The sequence below is a fragment of the Loxodonta africana genome, chromosome 5 (assembly GCF_030014295.1).
Source record: "Loxodonta africana isolate mLoxAfr1 chromosome 5, mLoxAfr1.hap2, whole genome shotgun sequence".
NCBI lineage: Eukaryota > Metazoa > Chordata > Mammalia > Proboscidea > Elephantidae > Loxodonta > Loxodonta africana.
The window spans coordinates 162,650,644-162,673,528 of NC_087346.1; the positions used below are offsets into that span (position 1 = coordinate 162,650,644).

General features: G+C 41.5%; 1 protein-coding gene across 2 annotated transcripts in view; it reads left to right on the forward strand.

The window, feature by feature from the left end:
• The window catches only part of CRMP1 (collapsin response mediator protein 1), a 103,247-nt gene that overhangs the window by 24,579 nt on the left and 55,783 nt on the right, over window positions 1-22,885 (forward strand). For both annotated transcript variants that reach the window (XM_064286251.1, XM_064286252.1), the window contains exons 2-3: window positions 10,231-10,319; window positions 12,237-12,421. In XM_064286251.1, the coding sequence (XP_064142321.1) occupies window positions 10,231-10,319; window positions 12,237-12,421 (274 nt within the window). The remainder of the gene's footprint in view (window positions 1-10,230; window positions 10,320-12,236; window positions 12,422-22,885) is intronic.

Sequence of the window (22,885 nt, forward strand, 5' to 3'; positions counted from 1 at the left end):
GTCTGAGCAGCCAACTGCATGGTTTGCTTCTGCCCTCTGTCTCCCGGCCCCTCAGGCCTCCTGGCCCCTCGGCTCTCCTGGCCCCTCGGCTCTCCTGACTCCGAGGATGTGAGGTTTGGTTAAGCTCTCCTCTCTGGGCCTGTGAAGCATCCCCTCAGCTCCTGGCGGAGATACTATTGGCAGGCTCATTGTGCCCATGGACATTCTGGGCACATTCCACATGGGTCTTCAAGGCTCTGGGAGCAAGCAGTGCCCAGGACCGGGCCAACCAGACCAACACACACCCTTACTCTGAACTTTCATAGCTGCCTCTCCCGCCCCACATCCTCCTCCTGCTTCCTGGAATCTCTTCCCAGATAAACTTGTTGTTAGCTGTCGTCAACTAGGCTCTGACTTATGACAACTCCACATACAACAGAACAAAACAAAACGCTGCCCAGTCCTGCACCATCTTCATGATCATTGGTATGCTCAAGTCTATTGCTGCAGCCACTGTGTATTTGAGTGCCTTCCAACCTAGGGGTCTCGTCTTCCAACACTATATCAGACAATATTCTGTTGTGATCCACAGGGTTCTCACTGCCTGGTTTTTGGAAGCTGATTGCCAGACCTTTCTTCCTGGCCTTAGTCTGGAAGCTCCACTGAAACATGCCCACTGTGGGCGACCCTACTGGTATCTGCATAGCTTCCAGCATTGTAGCAACATGTAAATCTCTGCAGTACAACAAACTGACAGACAGTGGTGATCCAGGCGAAGCCCTTGTCCCAGGCCCTGCCTCCAGGGAACCCACCCTGTCTCCTGCAGAAGTGTTTGCTCTGAACCCATATTGTCTGTTAGACCCTCCAGGGGCAGGGCTTAGGGAGGGGCTGTGATTGTCCATCGCCACGTCTCCAAGTCACAGACAGTAAGTACGCACCCCAAAAAACGCTCTACCCCTTGGAGAATTGTGAACGGACAAGTATCACTGACAGCCCCGGTGCCTGGTGTCCTCAGATGTTGCAAATGGGGGCAGTGCTCTTGGAGACTGCTTTGTCACATTCATCAAGAGCCACATCAAGGTTTGCACTGTTCGACCTAGTTGTTAAGTATCTCAGAATTTAGCCTGACAGGATTATCCAAACCAAGGAGAAAGCCCTGCATGCATGAATGTATTTGTTGCAGCCTTCGTAGAGCCGTGAACTTAAACATCCAACAATGAGGGAGTAATTACACATCTGTAGGCTAGACTCTGTGGTGGTCATTTGAGAGTTACGGTTGTGGGAAGCATGCTGTAATTTGGGGCACGCTTATGGTACGCAGACAGTGCCCCTCCCTGCTGTCCTGGGCTGGCATGTCATTAGTCTGCCAAGAGCTCCCGCCTTCCACCCTCCCTGGCCTCTCCCCAGTCTTGGCCACCTTATCCTCACCTGTTTTCTGGGTCTGTGCTTGCCTTGTCTGGCCTCCCAGATGAGGCTGGCACCCCTTTACTGTGCTCCTGTAGCAGACGCCCCACTTCAATCTCCTGCAGACCCCAAGGCACCACATGTCTGTCTGTCTGTCTGTCTGTCTATCCCAGGAGAGCAGATCTCACCCTATCTCTGTCTCGTTCCTAAGAGCTTGACCCTGGGCTGGGCTGAGTAACAGCAAACCTCTGGTTGGTGCCTGGGTGTGTGGGTGGGTGTATACTGTGACCCCGAATATGGAAAATAGACGGAGAAGAACTCCAGAATACCCATGGAGGCTGTGTTGGGGAGTAGCTTTTTTTCTTCTTCTCACTATCTTTTTTTTTTTTAAATACTTTTTATTGTGCTTTAAGTGAAAGTTTACAAATCAAGTCAGTCTGTCACATATAAGCTTATATACACCTTACTCCATTCTCCCACTTACTCTCCCCCTAATGAGTCAGCCTGCTCCCTCCTTCCAGTCTTTCCTTTCGTGACTGTTTTGCCAGTTTCTAACCCTCTCTACCCTCCCATCTCCTCTCCAGACAGGAAATGCCAACACAGTCTCAAGTGTCCACCTGATACAAGTACCCCACTCTTCATCAGCATCTCTGTCCAACCCTCTGTCCAGTCCCTTCCATGTCTGATGAGTTGTCTTCGGGAATGGTTCCTGTCCTGGGCCAACAGAAGGTTTGGGGACCATGACCGCCAGGATTCTTCTAGTCTCAGTCAGACCATTAAGTCTGGTCTTTTTATGAGAATTTGGGGTCTGCATCCCACTGTTCTCCTGCTCCCTCAGGGGTTCTCTGTTGTGCTTCCTGTCAGGGCAGTCATCGGTTGTGGCCGGGCACCATCTAGTTCTTCTGGTCTCAGGATGATGTAAGTCTCTGGTTCATGTGGCCCTTTCTGTCTCTTGGGCTCATAGTTATCGTGTGACCTTGGTGTTCTTCATTCTCCTTTGATCCAGGTGGGTTGAGACTGATTGATGCATCTTAGATGGCTGCTTTTTAGCATTTAAGACCCCAGACGCCACACTTCAAAGTGGGGTGCAGAATGTTTTCACAATGGAATTATTTTGCCAATTGACTTAGAAGTCCCCTTAAGCCATAGTCTCCAAACCCCCACCCTTGCTCTGCTGACCTTCGAAGCATTCAGTTTATCCTGGAAACTTCTTTGCTTTTGGTCCAGTCCAGTTGAGCTGACCTTCCATGTATTGAGTATTGTCCTTCCCTTCACCTAAAGTAGTTCTTATCTACTAACTAATCAGTAAATAACCCTCTCCCACCCTCCCTCCCTCCCCTCCTCGTAACCACAAAAGTTTGTGTTCCTCTCAGTTTATACTATTTCTCAAGATCTTATAATAGTGGTCTTATACAATATTTGTCCTTTTGCATTTTTATCTGACTAATTTCACTCAGCATAATGCCTTCCAGGTTCCTCCATGTTATGAAATGTTTCACAGATTCTTCACTGTTCTTTGTCGATGCGTCGTATTCCATTGTGTGAATATACCATAATTTATTTAACCATTCATCTATTGATGGACACCTTGGTAGCTTCCAGCTTTTTGCTATTGTAAACACAGCTGTAATAAACATGGGTGTGCATATATCTGTTCGTGTAAAGGCTCTTATTTCTCTAGGGTATATTCCGAGGAGTGGGATTTCTGGGCTGTATGGTAGTTCTATTTCTAACTTATTAAGAAAACGCCAGATGGATTTCTAAAGTGGTTGTACCATTTTACATTCCCACCAGCAGTGTATAAGAGTTCCAATCTCTCCACCACCTCTCCAACATTTATTATTTTGTGTTTTTTCAATTAATGCCAGCCTATTTTTGTGGGAGTGAGATGGAATCTCATCATAGATTTAATTTGCATTTCTCTAATGGCTAATGATCGAGAGCATTTTCTCATGTATCTGTTAGCTGCCCGAATATCTTCTTTAGTGAAGTGCATGTTCATATCCTTTGCCCGCTTCTTGATTGGGTTGTTTGTCTTTTTGTGGTTGAGTTTTAACAGAATCATATAGATTTTAGAGATCAGGCGCTGGTCGGAAATGTCATAGCTGAAAATTTTTTCCCAATCTGTAGGTGGTCTTTTTACTCTTTTGGAGAAGTCTTTAGATGAGCATAGGTGTTTGATTTTTAGGAGCTCCCAGTTATCTGGTTTCTCTTCGTCATTTTTAGTAATGTTTTGTATTCTGTTTATGCCTTGTATTAGGGCTCCTAACATTGTCCCTATTTTTTCTTCCATGATCTTTATCGTTTTAGTCTTTATGTTTAGGTCTTTGATCCACTTGGAGTTTTTGTGCATGGTGTGAGGTATGCGTCCTGTTTCATTTTTTTGCAAATGGATATCCAGTTATGCCAGCACCATTTGTTAAAAAGACTGTCTTTTCCCCAATTAACTGACACTGGGTCTTTGTCAAATATCAGCTGCTCATATGTGGATGGATTTGTATCTGGGTTCTCAGTTCTGTTCCATTGGTCTATGTGCCTGTTGTTGTACCAGTACCAGGCTGTTTTCACTACTGTGGCTGTATAATATGTTCTAAAGTCAGGCAGAGTGAGGCCTCCCACTTTCTTCTTCTTTCTCAGTAATGCTTTACTTATCCAGGCCTTCTTTCCCTTCCACATGAAGTTGGTGATTTGTTTCTCCATCACATTAAAAAATGACATTGGAATTTGGATCGGAAGTGCATTGTATGTATAGATGGCTTTTGTTAGAATAGACATTTTTACTATGTTAAGTCTTCCTATCCATGAGCAAGGTATGTTTTTCCACTTATGTAGGTCCTTTTTAGTTTCTTGCATGAGTACTTTGTAGTTTTCTTTGTATAGGTCTTTTACATCTTTCGTAAGATTGATTCCTAAGTATTTTATCTTCTTGGTGGCTACTGCGAATGGTATGGATTTGGTGATTTCCTCTTCGATGTTCTTTTAGTTGATGTGGAGGAATCCAAGTGATGTTTGTATGTTTATCTTATAACCTGAGACTCTGCCAAACTCTTCTATTAGTTTCAGTAGTTTTCTGGAGGATTCCTTAGGGTTTTCTGTGTATAAGATCATGTCATCTGCAAATAGAGATAATTTTACTTCCTCCTTGCCAATCCGGATGCCCTTTATTTCTCTGTCTAGCCTAATTGCCCTGGATAGGACCTCTAGCACAATGTTGAATAAGAGCGGTGATAAAGGACATCCTTGTCTGGATCCCGTTCTCAAGGGAAATGCTTTCAGGCTCTCTCCATTTAGGGTGATGTTGGCTGTTGGCTTTACATAGATGCCCTTTATTATGTTGAGGAATTTTCCTTCAATTCCTATTTTGCTGAGAGTTTTTATCATGAATGGGTGTTGGACTTTGTCAAATGCCTTTTCTGCATCAATTGATAAGATCATGTGGTTTTTGTCTTTTGTTTTATTTATATGGTGGATTACATTAATGATTTTTCTAATATTAAACCAGCCTTGCATAATTTTTCCTGGTATAAATCCCACTTGGTCGTGGTGGATTATTTTTTTGATATGTTGTTGAATTCTATTGGCTAGAATTTTGTTGAGGATTTTTGCATCTATGTTCATGAGGGATATAGGTCTGTAATTTTCTTTTTTTGTGGTGTCTTTACCTGGTTTTTGTATCAGGGATATGGTGGCTTCATAGAATGAGTTAGGTAGTATAGCATCATTTTCTATGCTTTGAAATACCTTTAGTAGTACTGGTGTTAACTCTTCTCTGAAAGTTTGGTAGAACTCTGCAGTGAAGCTGTCTGGGCCAGGGGTTTTTTTTTTTTGTTGGGAGTTTTTTGGTTACCTTTTCAATCTCTTTTTTTCTTATGGGTCTATTTAGTTGTTCTACTTCTGATTGTGTTAGTTTAGGTAGGTAGTGTTTTTCTAAGAATTCATCCTTTTCTTCCAGGTTTGCAAATTTGTTAGAGTACAATTTTTCATGACAATCTGATATGATTCTTTTAATTTCAGTTGGGTCTGTTGTGATGTGGCCCATCTTGTTTCTTATTCAGGTTATTTGTTTCCTTTCCTGTATTTCTTTAGTCAGTCTGGCCAATGTTTTATCAATTTTGTTAATTTTTTCAAAGAACCAGCTTTTGGCTTTGTTAATTCTTTCAATTGTTTTTCTGTTCTCTAATTCATTTAGTTCAGCTCTAATTTTTATTATTCGTTTCTTCTGGTGCCTGATGGATTCTTTTGTTGCTTGCTTTCTATTTGTTCAAGTTGTAGGACAGTTCTTTGATTTTGGCTCTTTCTTCTTTATGTATGTGTGCATTTATCGATATAAATTGACCTCTGAGCACTGCTTTTGCTGTGTCCCAGAGGTTTTGATAGGAAGTGTTTTCATTCTCATTGCATTCTATGAATTTCTTTATTCCCTTCTTAATGTCTTCTATAACCCAGTCTTTTTTGAGCAGGGTATTGTTCAGTTTCCAAGTATTTGATTTATTTTCCCTGATTTTTTTGTTATTGATTTTTACTTTTATGGCCTTGTGGTCTGAGAAGATGTTTTGTAATATTTCGATGTTTTGGATTCTGCAAAGGTCTGTTTTATGACCTAATGTGTGGTCTATTCTAGAGAATGTTCCCTGTGCGCTAGAAAAAAAAGTGTACTTTGCAGCAGTTGGGTGGAGTGTTCTGTATAAGTTTATGAGGTCAAGTTGGTTGATTGTAGCAATTAGGTCTTCCGTGTCTGTATTGAGCTTCTTACTGGAAGTCCTGTCCTTCTCCGAAAGTGGTGTGTTGAAGTCTCCTACTATAATTGTGGAGGTGTCTATCTCACTTTCCAGTTCTGTTAAAATGTTTTATGTATCTTGCAGCCCTGTCATTGGGTGCTGAAATATTTAATATGGTTATATCATCCTTGTCTATTGTCCCTTTAATCATTATGTAGTGTCCTTCTTTATCCTTTGTGGTGGATTTAACTTTAAAGTCTATTTTCTCAGAAATTAATATTCCTACTCCTGCTCTTTTTTGCTTGTTGTTTGCTTGATATACTTTTTTCCATTCTTTGAGTTTTAGTTTGTTTGTGTCTCTAAGTCTAAGGTGTGTCTCTTGTAGACAGCATATAGACGGATTGTGTTTCTTTATCCAGTCTGAGACTCTCTGTCTCTTTATTGGTGCATTTAGTCCATTTACATTCAGCGTAATTATAGATAAGTATGTGTTTAGTGCTGTCATTTTGGTGCCGTTTTGTGTGTGTTGTTGACAATTTCATTTTTCCAGTTACTTTTTTGTGCTGAGAAGCTTTTCTTTGTAAATTGTGTGTTCCTCGTTTTCATAGTAGTTGAATTTATGTTTGCTGAGTCGTTATGTTTTTCCTGGTTTTTATTTTGAGTTATGGAGTTGTTATACCTCTTTGTGGTTACCTTAATATTTACCCCTGTTTTTCTAAGTAAAAACCTAACTTGTATTATCCTATATTGCCTTGTTTCCTGCTCCGTATGGCAGTTCTATGCCTCCTGTATTTAGTCCCTCTTTTTGATTATTGTGATCTTTTACATATTGACTTCAATGATCCCCTGTTTTGAGCATTTTTTCTTTTTAAAGTTAATCTTAATTTGTTTTTGTGATTTCTCTTTTTGAGTTGATATCAGGATGTTCTGTTCTGTGACCTTGTGTTGTGCTGGTATCTGATATTATTGATTTTCTGACCAAACAATTTCCTTTAGTATTTCTTGTAGCTTTGTTTTGGTTTTTGCAAATTCTCTAAGCTTGTGTTTATCTGTAAATGTTCTAATTTCACTTTCACATTTGAGAGAGAATTTTGCTGGATATATGACCCTTGGTTGGCAGTTTTTCTCCTTCAGTGCTCTATATATGTCATCCCATTGCCTTCTTGACTGCATGGTTTCTGCTGAGTAGTCTGAACTTATTGTTACTGATTCTCCTTTGTAGGAGACCTTTCTTTTATCCCTGGCTGCTTTTAAAATTTTCTCTTTGTCTTTGGTTTTGGCAAGTTTGATGATAATATGTCTTGGCGATTTTCTTTTTGGATCAGTCTTATATGGGGTTCGATGAGCATCTTGGATGGATATCCTTTCGTCTTTCATGATGTCAGGGAAGTTTTCTGCCAACAGATCTTCAACTATTCTCTCTGTAGTTTCTGTTATCCCTCCCTGTTCTGGAACTCCAATCACACGCAAGTTATTCTTCTTGATAGAGTCCCACATGATTCTTAGAGTTTCTTCATTTTTTTTAATTCTCTTATCAGATTTTTTTCCAGCTATATTTTGGTGTCAATTCCCTTATCCTCCAGCTCCCCCACTCTGCATTCCAATTGCTCGAGTCTGCTCCTCTGACTTCCTGTTGAGTTGTCTAATTCTGTAATTTTACTGTTAATCTTTTGGATTTCTGAATGCTGTCTCTCTATGGATTCTTGCAGCTTATTAATTTTTCCACTGTGTTCTTGAATAATCTTTTTGATTTCTTCCACTGCTTTATCAGTGTATTCCTTGGCTTTTTCTGTAGATTGCCTTATTTCATTTCTGAGGTCATCCCTGATGTCTTGAAGCATTCTGTAAATTAGATTTTTATGTTCTGCATCTGGCAATTCCAGGATTGTATCTTCATTTGGGAAAGATTTTGATTCTTTAGTTTGGGGAGTTGTAGAAGCAGTCATGGTCTGCTTCTTTATGTGGTTTGATATCGACTGCTGTCTCTGAGCCATCACTAAGATATCGTAGTGATTTATTTTATATTTGCTCACTGAGACTTATCTTGTTTTGTTTACTTTCAGTATACGTAGATGGGCTACTAGATTGCACTTTCTTGAATGTTGTAGCCCTTGAATCACTTATGTCCTATTACCAGCTGGTTTGGGCTGTTACTAGATGTATAAGCCTAAGAGTCCATTCACTATTCTTGAGTAGAATCTGATTTTGGGTCACCACGTGTGTGGTGCAGACTGTCACCTATCCACCTAGAGGAGTAGTGGTGATAGATGTGTGCACCAGATTCTAGTAGCAGCAGAGAGGCACACTCCAGGGGGGCAGGATGCTGACAGGCTTCCCCCAAGTGCCAGTGAGGTAGATGTGTCTCTGTTCCTAAAGCACTTTGGTGAGTGGGCTCTGCAGCTGTTCCTTAGGCACCTAATGCAAGTACCTCTACAGATTGGTAGGTGTCACCATCCTCAGACCCCTAAGGCAGGAGGCTAGGTGGTCTGCAGGGAGCTTCAGCCCTCAGTTCCCCGTTGTGGGTCAGTGAGGGCTCTGTTGAATACACAGAGATATCAGACCTGGGAAACAGATCCCTATCAGAATTGCCTTTGCATTTTAATAGCCACCTTGTTCCCTGTAGGGATGAAAGCCCAAGACTGTGGATAACATATGCTTGGCTGGAGCTGGTTCTGTATTTTTAGTCCAATTAGGGAAGGATTTTTGGTCCCTGGGTTTTTTGTAGCTGCTTCTCTCAGGCCAGGAGAATGGGTTAGGAAAAGACCAAAAAAAAAAAACAAAAAAAAACCGCAGAGCACTTCACTCTCTGGCTCAGGAAATTCCAATGTTAATGAAGCTGCCTGGGAAGGGGAGGGAAGGGATCAGATAAATAGGAGAGAGTAGCACCCCAGAATATAGACAAAGTTACTTATCTTGTTTGGTGATGACTGTTTTATCTGAGATTCCCGAGGGGTGTGTAGCCTGTGTGTGTTGGCTGAGTCGAGATTGCCGCTGAGGGTCAGGCCCGCATCCTGTGCTTGTGCTGTCTCAGAAGCCGTGGTCAGTTCCTCCGCTCCCAGTCCAAAGCCCAGCGCCAACGTTCCCCGGCTGGGATGCCGCACTCCAGGCTCCAAAACCAGTCACTGCCTCCCGGTGACTTCTCCTCCTGTCAGCTGCATCGCTGCGCTGCCTGCGTGCACTGGCTGGGCTTCCCCCGAGGTCACTTCTGGTGGCTAGGGCTGCATCCTGTGTTTGCGCCGTCTCAGAATGCCATGCTCAGCTCCCCTGCACCCAGTCCAAAGCCTGGTGCGAAGGTTTTCTGACTGGGACGCTGGCTCCAGGCTCTGAAAGCAGTCATTGCTTCCCTGTGGTTGCTTGTTCTCAGTCTCTGTCACTCAGGTCAACTCTTTAGATCTGTGTTTGATGGTCAGGGTTCATAGATTGTCATGTATATGATCGATTCACTTGTTTTTCTGAGTCTTTTTTGCAAGAGGGATCCGAGGTAGCTTCTACCTAGTCAGCCATCTTGGCCCCGCCTCTCTCACTATCTTTTAAATTTTCCCTAAGTTGATCATTTCTGTATTCAATAGTAATACCTTAAGAAATTCCTGTTCACAAACACCCGGTCTCATCAACAAATAATCGGCATTAAAAAGGGGGGAGGAACTGGTGTGGATTTCACCAGCTTACAGAGAATGGGAACTGAGGCGGGGGGGTGGGGATTGGGAGGCTCAAACATACCCACTGCAAAAAGGCAGGTTTGAGGCAATCAGGCAAAATTGAACATGGACTGGTTGTCAGCTGATCTGAGGGCTTGTGTCAATCGAGTAGTTGGGATAGTGGATTCTGGTTATGTTTATTTAAAAAATTCTCACGGCTAGAGATAAATATTGCATTATTTAGGGGTGAAATGACAAGATGTTTGGGATTTTTTTTTTTTTTAATCAGCAAAAACAAATCAAGGCAGAAAAGAACACCAGAGGGATAGGACCAAACACAGTGGAGGCTGAAGCTGTTGATCCAAGTGGCAGGCCTATATGCTCTTTGTGCCAGTTCTTTAGAAATATTTGCAAATTTTACACTAAAAGTTAAAAAGGAAAACCTCTCCTGGTTTTCCCCGGTGACACCTAACGCTCTGCTTACTTTCCAGAGCGACCGCCTGTTCATCAAAGGTGGCCGTGTCATCAACGACGACCAGTCTTTCTACGCTGACGTCTACCTGGAGGACGGGCTCATCAAGTTGGTGATGTGGTGTCTCCCTGGGGTGGCCCTGTGGGGGTGCTGCTGCTCTGTCCAGCAGGATGAATCCTGGGGGCTTCAGGGGCAGACACTGGGAGGCAAGGGAGGCCCAAGCTCAAGTGCAGCAGAGACTGGCAGGTGCCCTAAGCTAGGCTTTTGCTCCACACCTATGCAGCCACTTCATTTAAAACTACAGGAACCTTGTGACCCCGCTTCTGTTTTTTACGGAGGGGAGGGCTGGGGAGGTCCAGCAGTAGCCCCATGTTGCCATTGAGTCTATTCCAACTCATGGTGACCCTATGTGTGTCAGAGTAGAACTGTGCTCCATGGGGTTTTCAATGGCTCATTTTTTGGAAGTAGACCACCAAGACTTTCTTTCGAGGTATCTCTGGGTGGACTCGAACCTCCAACCTTTTGTTTGGCAGCCAAGCATGTTAACCTAATACTTCCCAGTAAATTCATTTCTCTGCCTTCTGCCTGCCCAGGCTTTCCAGAATTGGGCTGAGGGGGTCGGGGAGGGAGGAGGTACGTTTGGCCTTCATCCACAGCCTGGCACATAAAGAAAGACATGTGTCAGTCCTGGGTTTCCCTTTGCTGTCTTCATCTTGGTTTATGAGACCCCAGGCCTCCCGAGTTTTGTTGGCTGATGGTGAGGTGCAGCTGTCTCTCTGGCGTTGGGCGTGTCCTGGAGTCCCTGGCTGCTCATCTCCTTCCCATGGGACCGAGAAAGTGGGGGAGGAGGGGGCTGTTGGTACAGGAAGGAGAGGCAAAGGGATCTGAGTGAAGTGCAGGTCAGACAAGAACGTGTCCCACAACAGGACTGTCCGGATCCCTGTGGGCTTTGATGATGATGGTGATGAGGAGGGGAGGGATCTGTGGACTGTCATGAGCACAGAGTAAGACCACGTTCAAGGTGCAAGTGAGAGTGTGCCCCTCCTGCGTCCCAGGCAGCCGCATCTGCCAGCCTCCAACTTCAGTCCCAGACTGACCATTCCAAGCCCAGCTCAGGCCTCCCCTTCACTGGCTCCATTATCCTTTTCCAGGGAACCCCGCAATCCCAAAGCTGTGTGGGGCTCACCCCTTGTGCCCCTGACCCTGAGGCTATGTGGGGTTCACTCCTTGTGTGCCCTGACCCCAAAGTTGTGTGTATGGCTTGCCCCTTGTGCCCCTAACCCTGAGGCTGTATGGGGCTCACTGCTCATCTCCCATGACCCCCACCCTGTGTGGGGCTTACCCCTCGTGCCTCCCAATCCTGAGGCTGTGTGGGGCTCACTTCTCGTGCCTCCAGCTGTGTGCTGCTTCCTGTCACCACTCAACACTGGAACCTCCAGTGTTTTTGCCAGTGTTTCCAACAAAACCATGCTCTTTAACAAGGGGCCTTGTTGCCCCTCACCACTGGGTCCCAGCAGTGTCTGGTAGAGAATGGGACCAGAGATACTGATGACATGAAGGTGCAGACCAGTGAGCCTAGGCACATGGGTGGGGGGATTTTTGGTCTCAACCAAGGCACAGCCTGGAGCCAGGAAGGGCGTAAAGGCAGAGTGGATGTGAGGAGGTGAGGGAAATACATTGAAAAATGTGACTTCTAACTCAACCCATTCTTGGATGTCAAGAAGATAGCCATGAAGTGAATCCCCACCCCCTCTATGTGGGTAAAATAGCACTAAAAATGATTTCATGGGAACATCATCCCCCAGGCCACTAGCTATTTGTCCCACTGCCCAGCCCCTTCCCCTTTCTTCCTCTTGTGACTTTGAGCCCCTGGAGGGCAAGAGCCCTACTGAGCACATGTCTTCCAGTGCCCATGTGGGACCTGGCTCAGAACCAGTTACTTAACAGAACTGAGCTCCACAGTTGACCCACCTGTTTCATTTTTCTTTTAAGAGCCAAAGACTATCTCTGTTTGTTTGTTTCCAGACAAATAGGAGAGAATTTAATAGTCCCTGGTGGAGTGAAGACCATTGAGGCCAATGGGCGAATGGTCATTCCTGGAGGCATTGATGTCAACACCTACCTGCAGAAACCCTCCCAGGGCATGACTGCAGCTGACGACTTCTTCCAGGGGACCCGGGCAGCCCTAGCAGGCGGAACCACCATGATCAGTGAGTCACCCCCTCCCCTGCCACAGGCTGTAAGCACGAGTTCTCCTCTTCATTACCAACAGCATCACAAGTTCTCAGCATATACCAGGCACTTTACTCAGGGTATTAGTCACTGTAATTCTAATCACAACCTTAGCACAAAAGTCAATATTTCACAAAGCATGTTATGTATGCCACCAGTGATGCACAAGAGGATTTTATTGGCAATATGGGCATTAAACGTTTTAAAATTATTTTCATGTGTGTTAAAATAACCAGAGCATCATGGATATCATTGTCCAGGATAAGTTTGAAGTCAACATTTTTCAAAACTGTTGAATGATTTAAAGAAAAGTATTAAATAAATACTGATATGGATTTTGGAGAGATAAAGCAAGGAGAGTGAGAATTGGACAAGCCCGTCGGGTCTAGAGACAGGAAGGTCAAATTAACCAAGGCCAGCGCTTTAGGATGGAAGAAGAATGAGTGAGAGCAGGTGAGCAGAGATCACTCCTTACAAATGTTTGGCACTGAAGGGGTGATGTCTAGAGAAACAGGACAGGTGTTGTTGTTAGTTGCCTTCAAGTAAGCTCAAATTCATAGCATCCATATGTATAACAGAACAAAACATTGCCCAGTCCTGTGCCATCTTCATGATCATTGATATGGTTGAGTCCATTGTTGCAGCCACTGTGTGAATCCATTTCATTGAGTGTCTCCCTTTATTTTTGCTGACCCTCTATTTTACCAAGCATGATGTCCTTCTCTAGTGATCAGTCTTTCCTGATGATGCCATCCTTGTTTCTAGGGAGCATTCTGGTTGTACTTCCTCCAAGACTAATTTGTTGTTTGTCTGGCAGTTCATGGTATATGTAATATTCTTTCCCAACACCACATTTCAAATGTGTCAATTATTCTTTCATCTTTCTTTTTCTTTATCCAGCTTTTATATGCATATGAGGTGATTGAAAATACATGACTTAAGTCAGACACACCTTAGTCATCAAAATGATATCTTTGGTTTTTAACATTTTAAAGAGGTCTTTTGCAGCAGATTTGCCCAATGCAATACATCATTTTATTTCTTGAATGCTGTTTCCATGGGCATTGATTATTTATCCATGTAGAATGAAATCATTGACAACCTTAATTTTTTCACCGTTTATCATGATGTTCTTTATTGGCCCAGTGGTGAGAATTTTTATTTTCTTTATGTTCAGTGTAATCCACACTGAAGGCTGTAGTCTTTGACCTTCATCGGTATGTGCTTCAAGCCGTCTTCATTTTTGGCAAGCAAGGTTGTGTCATTTGCATATCACAGGCCGTTAATGAATATTCTTCAGATCCTGATGCTGTGTTTTTCATTTATTCTCACTTCTTGGAGTATTTGCTCAGCATACAGAATGAATAAGTCAGGTGAAAGGGTACAACCATGCTGCATACCTTTTCCAGTTTTAATACATGCAGTGTCCCGTTGTTCTGTTCGAATGGCTGCCTCTTGATCTATGTACAGGTTCTGCATGAGTCCAATTAAATGTTCTGAAATCCCCATTCTTTACAATGTTATCCATAATTTGTTATGACTCACAGTCAAATGGCTTCGCATAGTCCATAAAACACAGGTAAGTATCTTTCTGGTATTCTCTGCTTTTGGCCAAGATCCCTCTGACATCAGTGATATTCCTTGTTAAACATTTTTTTCTGAATCTGACTTGAACTTCTGGCAGTTCCCTATCGATGTACAACTGCAGTCATCTTTGAATGATCTTCAGCAAAAGTTTGCTAACATGTGATATTAATGATATTGTTTAATAATTTCAACATTTTGTTTGACCATCCTTCTTTGGAATGGGCACAAATATGGATCTCTTCCAGGCAGTTGGCCAGGTAGCTATCTTCCAGATTTCTTGACATAGAAAAATATGCACTTCCAGCATTGCATTTATTTTTTTGAAACAACTCACTTGATAATTTGTCGCTTCCTGAAGTCTGGTTTTTTTGCCAATGCCTTCAGTGCAGTTTGACCTTCCTTTAGTACTAGCAGTTTTTGATCATACACCACCTCCTGAAATGGTTGAACATCAACCAGTTCTTTTTGGTGCAATGACTCTGTATATTCCTTTCATCTTCCTTTGATGCTTCCTACATTATTCAATTTTTTACTTATAGAATCCTTCAATATTGCACGCTCAGGCTTGAATTTTCTCTTTGGTTCTTTCAACTTGAGAAAGGCCAATTGGGTTCTTCCGTTTTGGTTTTCTAACTCCAGGTCTTTGCATATTTCATTATAACAGTTTACCTTGTCTTCTCTAGCTGCCCTTTGAAATCTGTTCAGCTCTTTTACTCCATCTTTTCATCTGTTTGCTTTAGCTACTGTGCACTTAAGAGCAAGTTTCAGAGTCTCTTCTAATATCCATTTTAGTCTTTTCCTTCTTTCCTGGCTTTTTTTTTTTGTGTGTGTATGTGCTTTCAATGGAAGTTTACAAATCAAGTCAGTCTCTTATACGAAAATTTATATACATCTTGCTATATACTCCTAGTTGCTCTCCCCCTAGTGAGACAGCACACTCCTTCTCTCCACCCGCTATTTTTGTGTCCATTCAGCTAGCTTCTGTCCCCCTCTACCTTCTCATCTTCCCTTCAGACAGGAGCTGCCCATATAGCCTTATGTGTCTACTTGATCCAAGAAGCTCACTCCTCTCCAGTATAATTTTCTATCCTATAATCCAGTCCAATCCCTGTCTGAAGAGTTGCTTTGGGAATGGTTCCTGTCTTGGGCAAACAGAAGGTCTGGGGACCATGACCACCGGGGTCCTTCTAATCTCAGTCAGACCATTGAGTCTGGTCATTTTATGAGAATTTGAGGTCTGCCTCCCCCTGCTCTCCTACTCTCTCAGAGGTTCTCTTGTGTTCCTTGTCAGGGCAGTCATCGGTTGTAGCTGGGCACCATCTAGTTCTTCTGGTCTCAGGCTGATGTAGTCTCTGGTTTATGAGGCCCTTTTTGTCTCCTGGGCTCATAATTACCTGTGTCTTTGGCGTTCTTTATAGGGTCTCTATGAGTCGGAATCGACTCGACGGCACTGGGTTTGGTGTTCTTCATTCTCCTTTGCTCCAGATGGGTTGAGACCAACTGATGCATCTTAGATGGCCGCTTGCTAGCCTTTAAGACCCCAGACGCCACTCTCCAAAGTAGGATGCAAAATGTTTTCTTAATAGATTTTATTACGGCAATTGACCTTGATGTCCACTAAAACCATGGTCCCCAAACCCCCACCCCAGCTACACTGGACTTTGAAGCATTTGGCTTATTCAGGAAACTTCTTTGCTTTTGGTTTAGTCCAGTTGTGCTGACCTCTCCTGTATTGTGTATTGTCCTTCCCTTCACCTAAAATAGTTCTCGTCTACTACCTAATTATCGAATACGCATCTCGCTCCCTCTCTCCCCACTTTCGTAACCATCACAGAATATTTTCTTCTTTGTTTAAACTATTTCTTGTGTTCTTATAATAGTGGTCTCATGCACTATTTTTCCTTTTGCAACTGACTAATTTCACTCCGCATAATACCTTCCAGATTCGTGCATGTTATAAAATGCTTCACAGATTCATCGTTGTCCCTTATTGATGCGTAGTATTCCATTGTGTGAATATACCATAATTTATTTAACCATTCATCTGTTGATGGGGACTTTGGTTGCTTCCACCTTTTTGCTATTGTAAACAGTGCTGCAATGAACATGCATATATCCGTTTGTGTAAAGGTTCTTGTTTCTCTAGGATATATTCCAAGGAGTGGGATTGCTGGGTCATATGGTAGTTCTATTTCTAGCTTTTTAAGGAAGCGCCAAATTGATTTCCAAAGTGGTTTTACCATTTTACATTCCCACCAGAAGTGTATAAGTGTTCCAGTATCTCCACAACCTCTCCAACATTTATTATTTTGTGTTTTTTCGGTTAATGCCAGCCTTGTTGGAGTGAGATGGAATCTCATTGTAATTTTGCTTTGCATTTTTCTAATGGCTAATGATTGTGAGCATTTCCTCATGTATCTGAATGTCATCTTAGGTGAAGTACCTGTTCATATCTTTTGCCCTTTTTTTTTTTTTTTACTATTTCTCAAGGTCTTATAATAGTGGTCTTATACAATATTTGTCCTTTTGCCTCTGACTAATTTCACTCAGCATAATGCCTTCCAGGTTCCCCCATGTCATGAAATGTTTCACAGATTTGCCCAATAACATTTTTTTTTTCTCTCTCCCACCCGCTGACCAGTCCCTTTCATTTCTGATGAGTTGTCTTCAGGGATGGTTCCTGTCCTGTGTCAACTGAAGGTCTGGGGAGCATGGCCGCCGGGATTCCTCCAGTCTCAGTCAGACCATTAAGTTTGGTCTTTTTATGAGAATTTGGGGTCTGCATCCCACTGATCTCCTGCTCCCTCAGGGGTCCTCTGCTGTGCTCCCTGTCAGGGCAGTCATCGATTGTGGCTGGGCACCAACTAGTTCTTCTGGTCTCAGGATGATGTAAGTCTCTGGTTCATGTGGCCCTTTCTGTCTCTTGGGCTCTTAGTTGTCGTGTGGCCTTGGTGTTCTTCATTTTCCTTTGCTCCAGGTGGGTTGAGACCAATTGCTGCATCTTAGATGGCCGCTTGTTAGCATTTAAGACCCCAGACGCCACATTTCAAAGTGGGATGCAGAATGATTTCATAATAGAATTATTTTGCCAATTGACTTAGAAGTCCCCGCAAACCATGTTCCCCAGACCCCCGCACTTGCTCCGCTGACCTTTGAAGCATTCATTTTATCCCGGAAACTTCTTTGCTTTTGGTCCAGTCCAATTGAGCTGACCTTCATGTATTGAGTGTTGTCTTTCCCTTCACCTAAAGCAGTTCTTATCTACTGATTAATCAATAAAAAACCCTCTCCCACCCTCCCTCCCTCCCCCCCTCGTAACCACAAAGGTATGTGTTCTTCTCAGGTTTACTATTTCTCAAGATCTTATAATAGTGGTCTTATACAATATTTGTCCTTTTGCCTCTGACTCATTTCGCTCAGCATAATGCCTTCCAGGTTCCTCCATGTTATGAAATGTTTCAGAGATTCGTCACTGTTCTTTATCGATGCGTAGTATTGCATTGTGTGAATATACCACAATTTATTTACCCATTCATCCGTTGATGGACACCTTGGTTGCTTCCAACTTTTTGCTATTGTAAACAGAGCTGCAATAAACATGGGTGTGCATATATCTGTTTGTATGAAGGCTCTTGTATCTCTAGGGTATATTCCCAGGAGTGGGATTTCTGGGTTGTATGGTAGTTCTATTTCTAACTGTTTAAGATAACGCCAGATGGATTTCCAAAGTGGTTGTACCATTTTACATTCCCACTAGCAGTGTATGAGAGTTCCAATCTCTCCGCAGCCTCTCCAACATTTATTCTTTTGTGTTTTTTCAATTAATGCCAGCCTTGCTGGTGTGAGATGGAATCTCATCATAGTTTTAATTTGCATTTCTCTAATGGCTAATGATTGAGAGCATTTTCTCATGTATCTGTTGGCTGCCTGAATATCTTCTTTAGTGAAATGTGTGTTCATATCCTTTGCCCACTTCTTGATTGGGTTGTTTGTCTTTTTGTGGTTGAGTTTTGACAGAATCATGTAGATTTTAGAGATCAGGCGCTGGTCGTAGATGTCATAGCTGAAAATTCTTTCCCAGTCTGTAGGTGGTCTTTTTACTCTTTTGGAGAAGTCTTTAGATGAGCATAGGTGTTTGATTTTTAGGAGCTCCCAGTTATCGGGTTTCTCTTCATCATTTTTGGTAATGTTTTGTATTCTGTTTATACCTTGTATTAGGGCTCCTAGGGTTGTCCCAATTTTTTCTTCCATGATCTTTATCGTTTTAGTCTTTATGTTTAGGTCTTTGATCCACTTGGAGTTAGTTTTTGTGCATGGTGTGAGGTATGGGTCCTGTTTCATTTTTTTGCAAATGGATATCCAGTTATGCCAGCACCATTTGTTAAAAAGGCTATCTTTTCCCCAGTTAATTGACACTGGTCCTTTGTCAAATATCAGCTGCTCATACGTGGATGGATCTATGTCTGGGTTCTCAATTCTGTTCCATTGGTCTATGTGTCTGTTGTTGTACCAGTACCAGGCTGTTTTGACTACTGTGGCTGTATAATAGGTTCTGAAGTCAGGTAAGGCGAGGCCTCCCACTTTTTTCTTCTTTTTCAGTAGTGCTTTGCTTCTCCGGGGCTTCTTTCCCTTCCATATGAAATTGGTGATTTGTTTCTCTATCCCCTTAAAATATGACATTGGAATTTGCATCGGAAGTGCGTTAAATGTATAGATGGCTTTTGGTAGAATAGACATTTTTACTATGTTAAGTCTTCCTATCCATGAGCAGGGTATGTTTTTCCACTTAAGTATGTCCTTTTGAATTTCTTGTAGTAGAGCTTTGTAGTTTTCTTTGTATAGGTCTTTTACATCCTTGGTAAGATTTATTCCTAAGTATCTTATCTTCTTGGGGGCTACTGTGAATGGTATTGATTTGGTTATTTCCTCTTCGGTGTTCTTTTTGTTGATGTAGAGGAATCCAAGTGATTTTTGTATGTTTATTTTATAACCTGAGACTCTGCCAAACTCTTCTATTAGTTTCAGTAGTTTTCTGGAGGATTCCTTAGGGTTTTCTGTGTATATAATCATGTCATCTGCAAATAGTGATAACTTTACTTCTTCCTTGCCAATCCGGATACCTTTTGTTTCTTTGTCTAGCCTAATTGCCCTGGCTAAGACTTCCAACACGATGTTGAATAAGAGCGGTGATAAAGGGCATCCTTGTCTGGTTCCTGTTCTCAAGGGAAATGCTTTCAGGTTCTCTCCATTTAGAGTGATATTGGCTGTTGGCTTTGCATAGATGCCCTTTATTATGTAGAGGAATTTTCCTTCAATTCCTATTTTGGTAAGAGTTTTTATCATGAGTGGGTGTTGGACTTTCTCAAATGCCTTTTCTGCATCAATTGATAAGATCATGTGGTTTTTGTCTTTTGTTTTATTTATGTGATGGATTACATTAATGGTTTTTCTGATATTAAACCAGCCTTGCATACCTGGTATAAATCCCACTTGATCAGGGTGAATTATTTTTTTGATGTGTTGTTGGATTCTATTGGCTAGAATTTTGTTGAGGATTTTTGCATCAATGTTCTTGAGGGATATAGGTCTATAATTTTCTTTTTTTGTGATGTCTTTACCTGGTTTTGGTATCAGGGAGATGGTGGCTTCATAGAATGAGTTGGGTAGTATTCCGTCATTTTCTATGCTTTGGAATACCTTTAGTAGTAGTGGTGTTAACTCTTCTCTGAAAGTTTGGTAGAACTCTGCAGTGAAGCCGTCCGGGCCAGGGCTTTTTTTTGTTGGGAGTTTTTTGATTACCGTTTCAATCTCTTTTTTTGTTATGGGTCTATTTAGTTGTTCTACTTCTGAATGTGTTAGTTTAGGTAGGTAGTGTTTTTCCAGGAATTCATCCATTTCTTCTAGGTTTTCAAATTTGTTAGAGTACAATTTTTCATAATAATCTGAAATGATTCTTTTAATTTCATTTGGTTCTGTTGTGATGTTGTCCTTCTCGTTTCTTATTCGGGTTATTTGTTTCCTTTCCTGTATTTCTTTAGTCAGTCTAGCCAATGGTTTATCAATTTTGTTAATTTTTTCAAAGAACCAGCTTTTGGCTTTGTTAATTCTTTCAATTGTTTTTCTGTTCTCTAATTCATTTAGTTCAGCTCTAATTTTTATTACTTGTTTTCTTCTGGTGCCTGATGGATTCTTTTGTTGCTCAGTTTCTATTTGTTCAAGTTGTAGGGACAGTTCTCTGCTTTTGGCTCTTTCTTCTTTTTGTATGTGTGCATTTATTGATATAAATTGGCCTCTGAGCACTGCTTTTGCTGTGTCCCAGAGGTTTTGATAGGAAGTATTTTCATTCTCGTTGCATTCTATGAATTTCCTTATTCCCTCCTTGATGTCTTCTATAACCCAGTCTTTTTTCAGGAGGGTATTGTTCATTTTCCAAGTATTTGATTTCTTTTCCCTAGTTTTTCTGTTATTGATTTCTAGTTTTATTGCCTTGTGGTCTGAGAAGATGCTTTGTAATATTTCGATGTTTTGGACTCTGCAAAGGTTTGTTTTATGACCTAATACGTGGTCTATTCTAGAGAATGTTCCATGTGTGCTAGAAAAAAAAGTATATTTTGCAGCAGTTGGGTGGAGAGTTCTGTATAAGTCAATGAGGTCAAGTTGGTTGATTGTTGTAATTAGATCTTCCGTGTCTCTGTTGAGCTTCTTACTGGATGTCCTGTCCTTCTCCGAAAGTGATGTGTTGAAGTCTCCTACTATAATTGTGGAGGTATCTATCTCGCTTTTCAATTCTGTTAAAATTTGATTTATGTATCTTGCAGCCCTGTCATTGGGTGCATAAATATTTAATATGGTTATGTCTTCCTGATCAATTGTCCCTTTTATCATTATATAGTGTCCTTCTTTATCCTTTGTGGTGGATTTAAGTCTAAAGTCTATTTTGTCAGAAATTAATATTGCTACTCCTCTTCTTTTTTGCTTATTGTTTGCTTGATATACTTTTTCCATCCTTTGAGTTTTAGTTTGTTTGTGTCTCTAAGTCTAAGGTGTGTCTCTTGTAGGCAGCATATAGATGGATTGTGTTTCTTTATCCGGTCTGTGACTCTCTGTCTCTTTATTGGTGCATTTAGTCCATTTACATTCAGGGTAATTATAGATAAATAAGTTTTTAGTGCTGTCATTTTGATGCCTTTTTATGTGTGTTGTTGACAATTTCATTTTTTCCGCATACTTTTTTGTGCTGAGGCGTTTTTCTTAGTAAATTGTGAGATCCTCATTTTCATAGTGCTTGACTTTATGTTAGTTGAGTCGTTACGTTTTTCTTGGTTTTTATCTTGAGTTATAGAGTTGTTATACCTTTTTGTGGTTACCTTATTATTTACCCCTATTTTTCTAAGTAAAAACCTAACTTGTATTGTTCTATATCGCCTTGTATCACTCTCCATATGGAGTTCAATGCCTCCTGTATTTAGTCCCTCTTTTTGATTATTGTGATCTTTTACCTATTGACTTCCATGATTCCCTGTTATATGTATTTTTTTTTTAATTAATCTTAATTTGTTTGTTTTTGTGATTTCCCTATTTGAGTTGATATCAGGACGTTCTGTTTTGTGACCTTGTGTTGTGCTGATATCTGATATTATTGGTTCTCTGACCAAACAATATCCTTTAGTATTTCTTGTAGCTTTGGTTTGGTTTTTGCAAATTCTCTAAACTTGTGTTTGTCTGTAAATATCTTAATTTCGCCTTCATAATTCAGAGAGAGTTTTGCTGGATATATGATCCTTGGCTGGCAGTTTTTCTCCTTCAGTGTTCTGTATATGTCGTCCCATTCCCTTCTTGCCTGCATGGTTTCTGCTGAGTAGTCAGAACATATTCTTATTGATTCTCCCTTGAAGGAAACCTTTCTTTTCTCCCTGGCTGCTTTTTAAATTTTCTGTTTATCTTTGGTTTTGGTGAGTTTGATGATAATATGTCTTGGTGTTTTTCTTTTTGGATCAATCTTAAATGGGGTTCGATGAGCATCTTGGATAGATATCCTTTCGTCTTTCATGATGTCAGGGAAGTTTTCTGTCAGGAGTTCTTCAACTATTTTCTCTGTGTTTTCTGTCCCCCCTCCCTGTTCTGGGACTCCAATCACCCGCAGGTTATCCTTCTTGATAGAGTCCCACATGATTCTTAGGGTTTCTTCATTTTTTTTAATTCTTTTATCTGATTTTTTTTCAGCTATGTTGGTGTTGATTCCCTGGTCCTCCAGATGTCCCAGTCTGCATTCTAATTGCTCGAGTCTGCTCCTCTGACTTCCTAGTGCGTTGTCTAATTCTGTTATTTTATTGTTAATCTTTTGGATTTCTACATGTTGTCTCTCTATGGATTCTTGCAACTTATTAATTTTTCCAGTATGTTCTTGAATAATCTTTTTGAGTTCTTCAACAGTTTTATTAGTGTGTTCCTTGGCTTTTTCTGCAGTTATCTTAATTTCTTTTGTGATATCATTAAGCATTCTGTAAATTAGTTTTTTATAATCTGTATCTGATAATTCCAAGATTGTATCTTCATTTGGGAAAGATTTTGATTCTTTTGTTTGGTGGGTTGGAGAAGCTGTCATGGTCTGCTTCTTTAAGTGGTTTGATATGGATTGTTGTCTTTGAGCCATCACTGGGAAACTAGTTTTTCCAGAAAATCCGCTAAAAAAAAAATGCAGTCAGATCCCTATCAGAGTTCTCCCTCTGGCTCAGGCTATTCAGATGTTAATGAAGCCGCCTGGGGAGGGTGGGGGAGGGAACAGAGAGATAGGAGAGTAGCACCTCAGAATATAGCCAGAGTTGCTTGTCTTGCTTGGAATGACTATTATATCT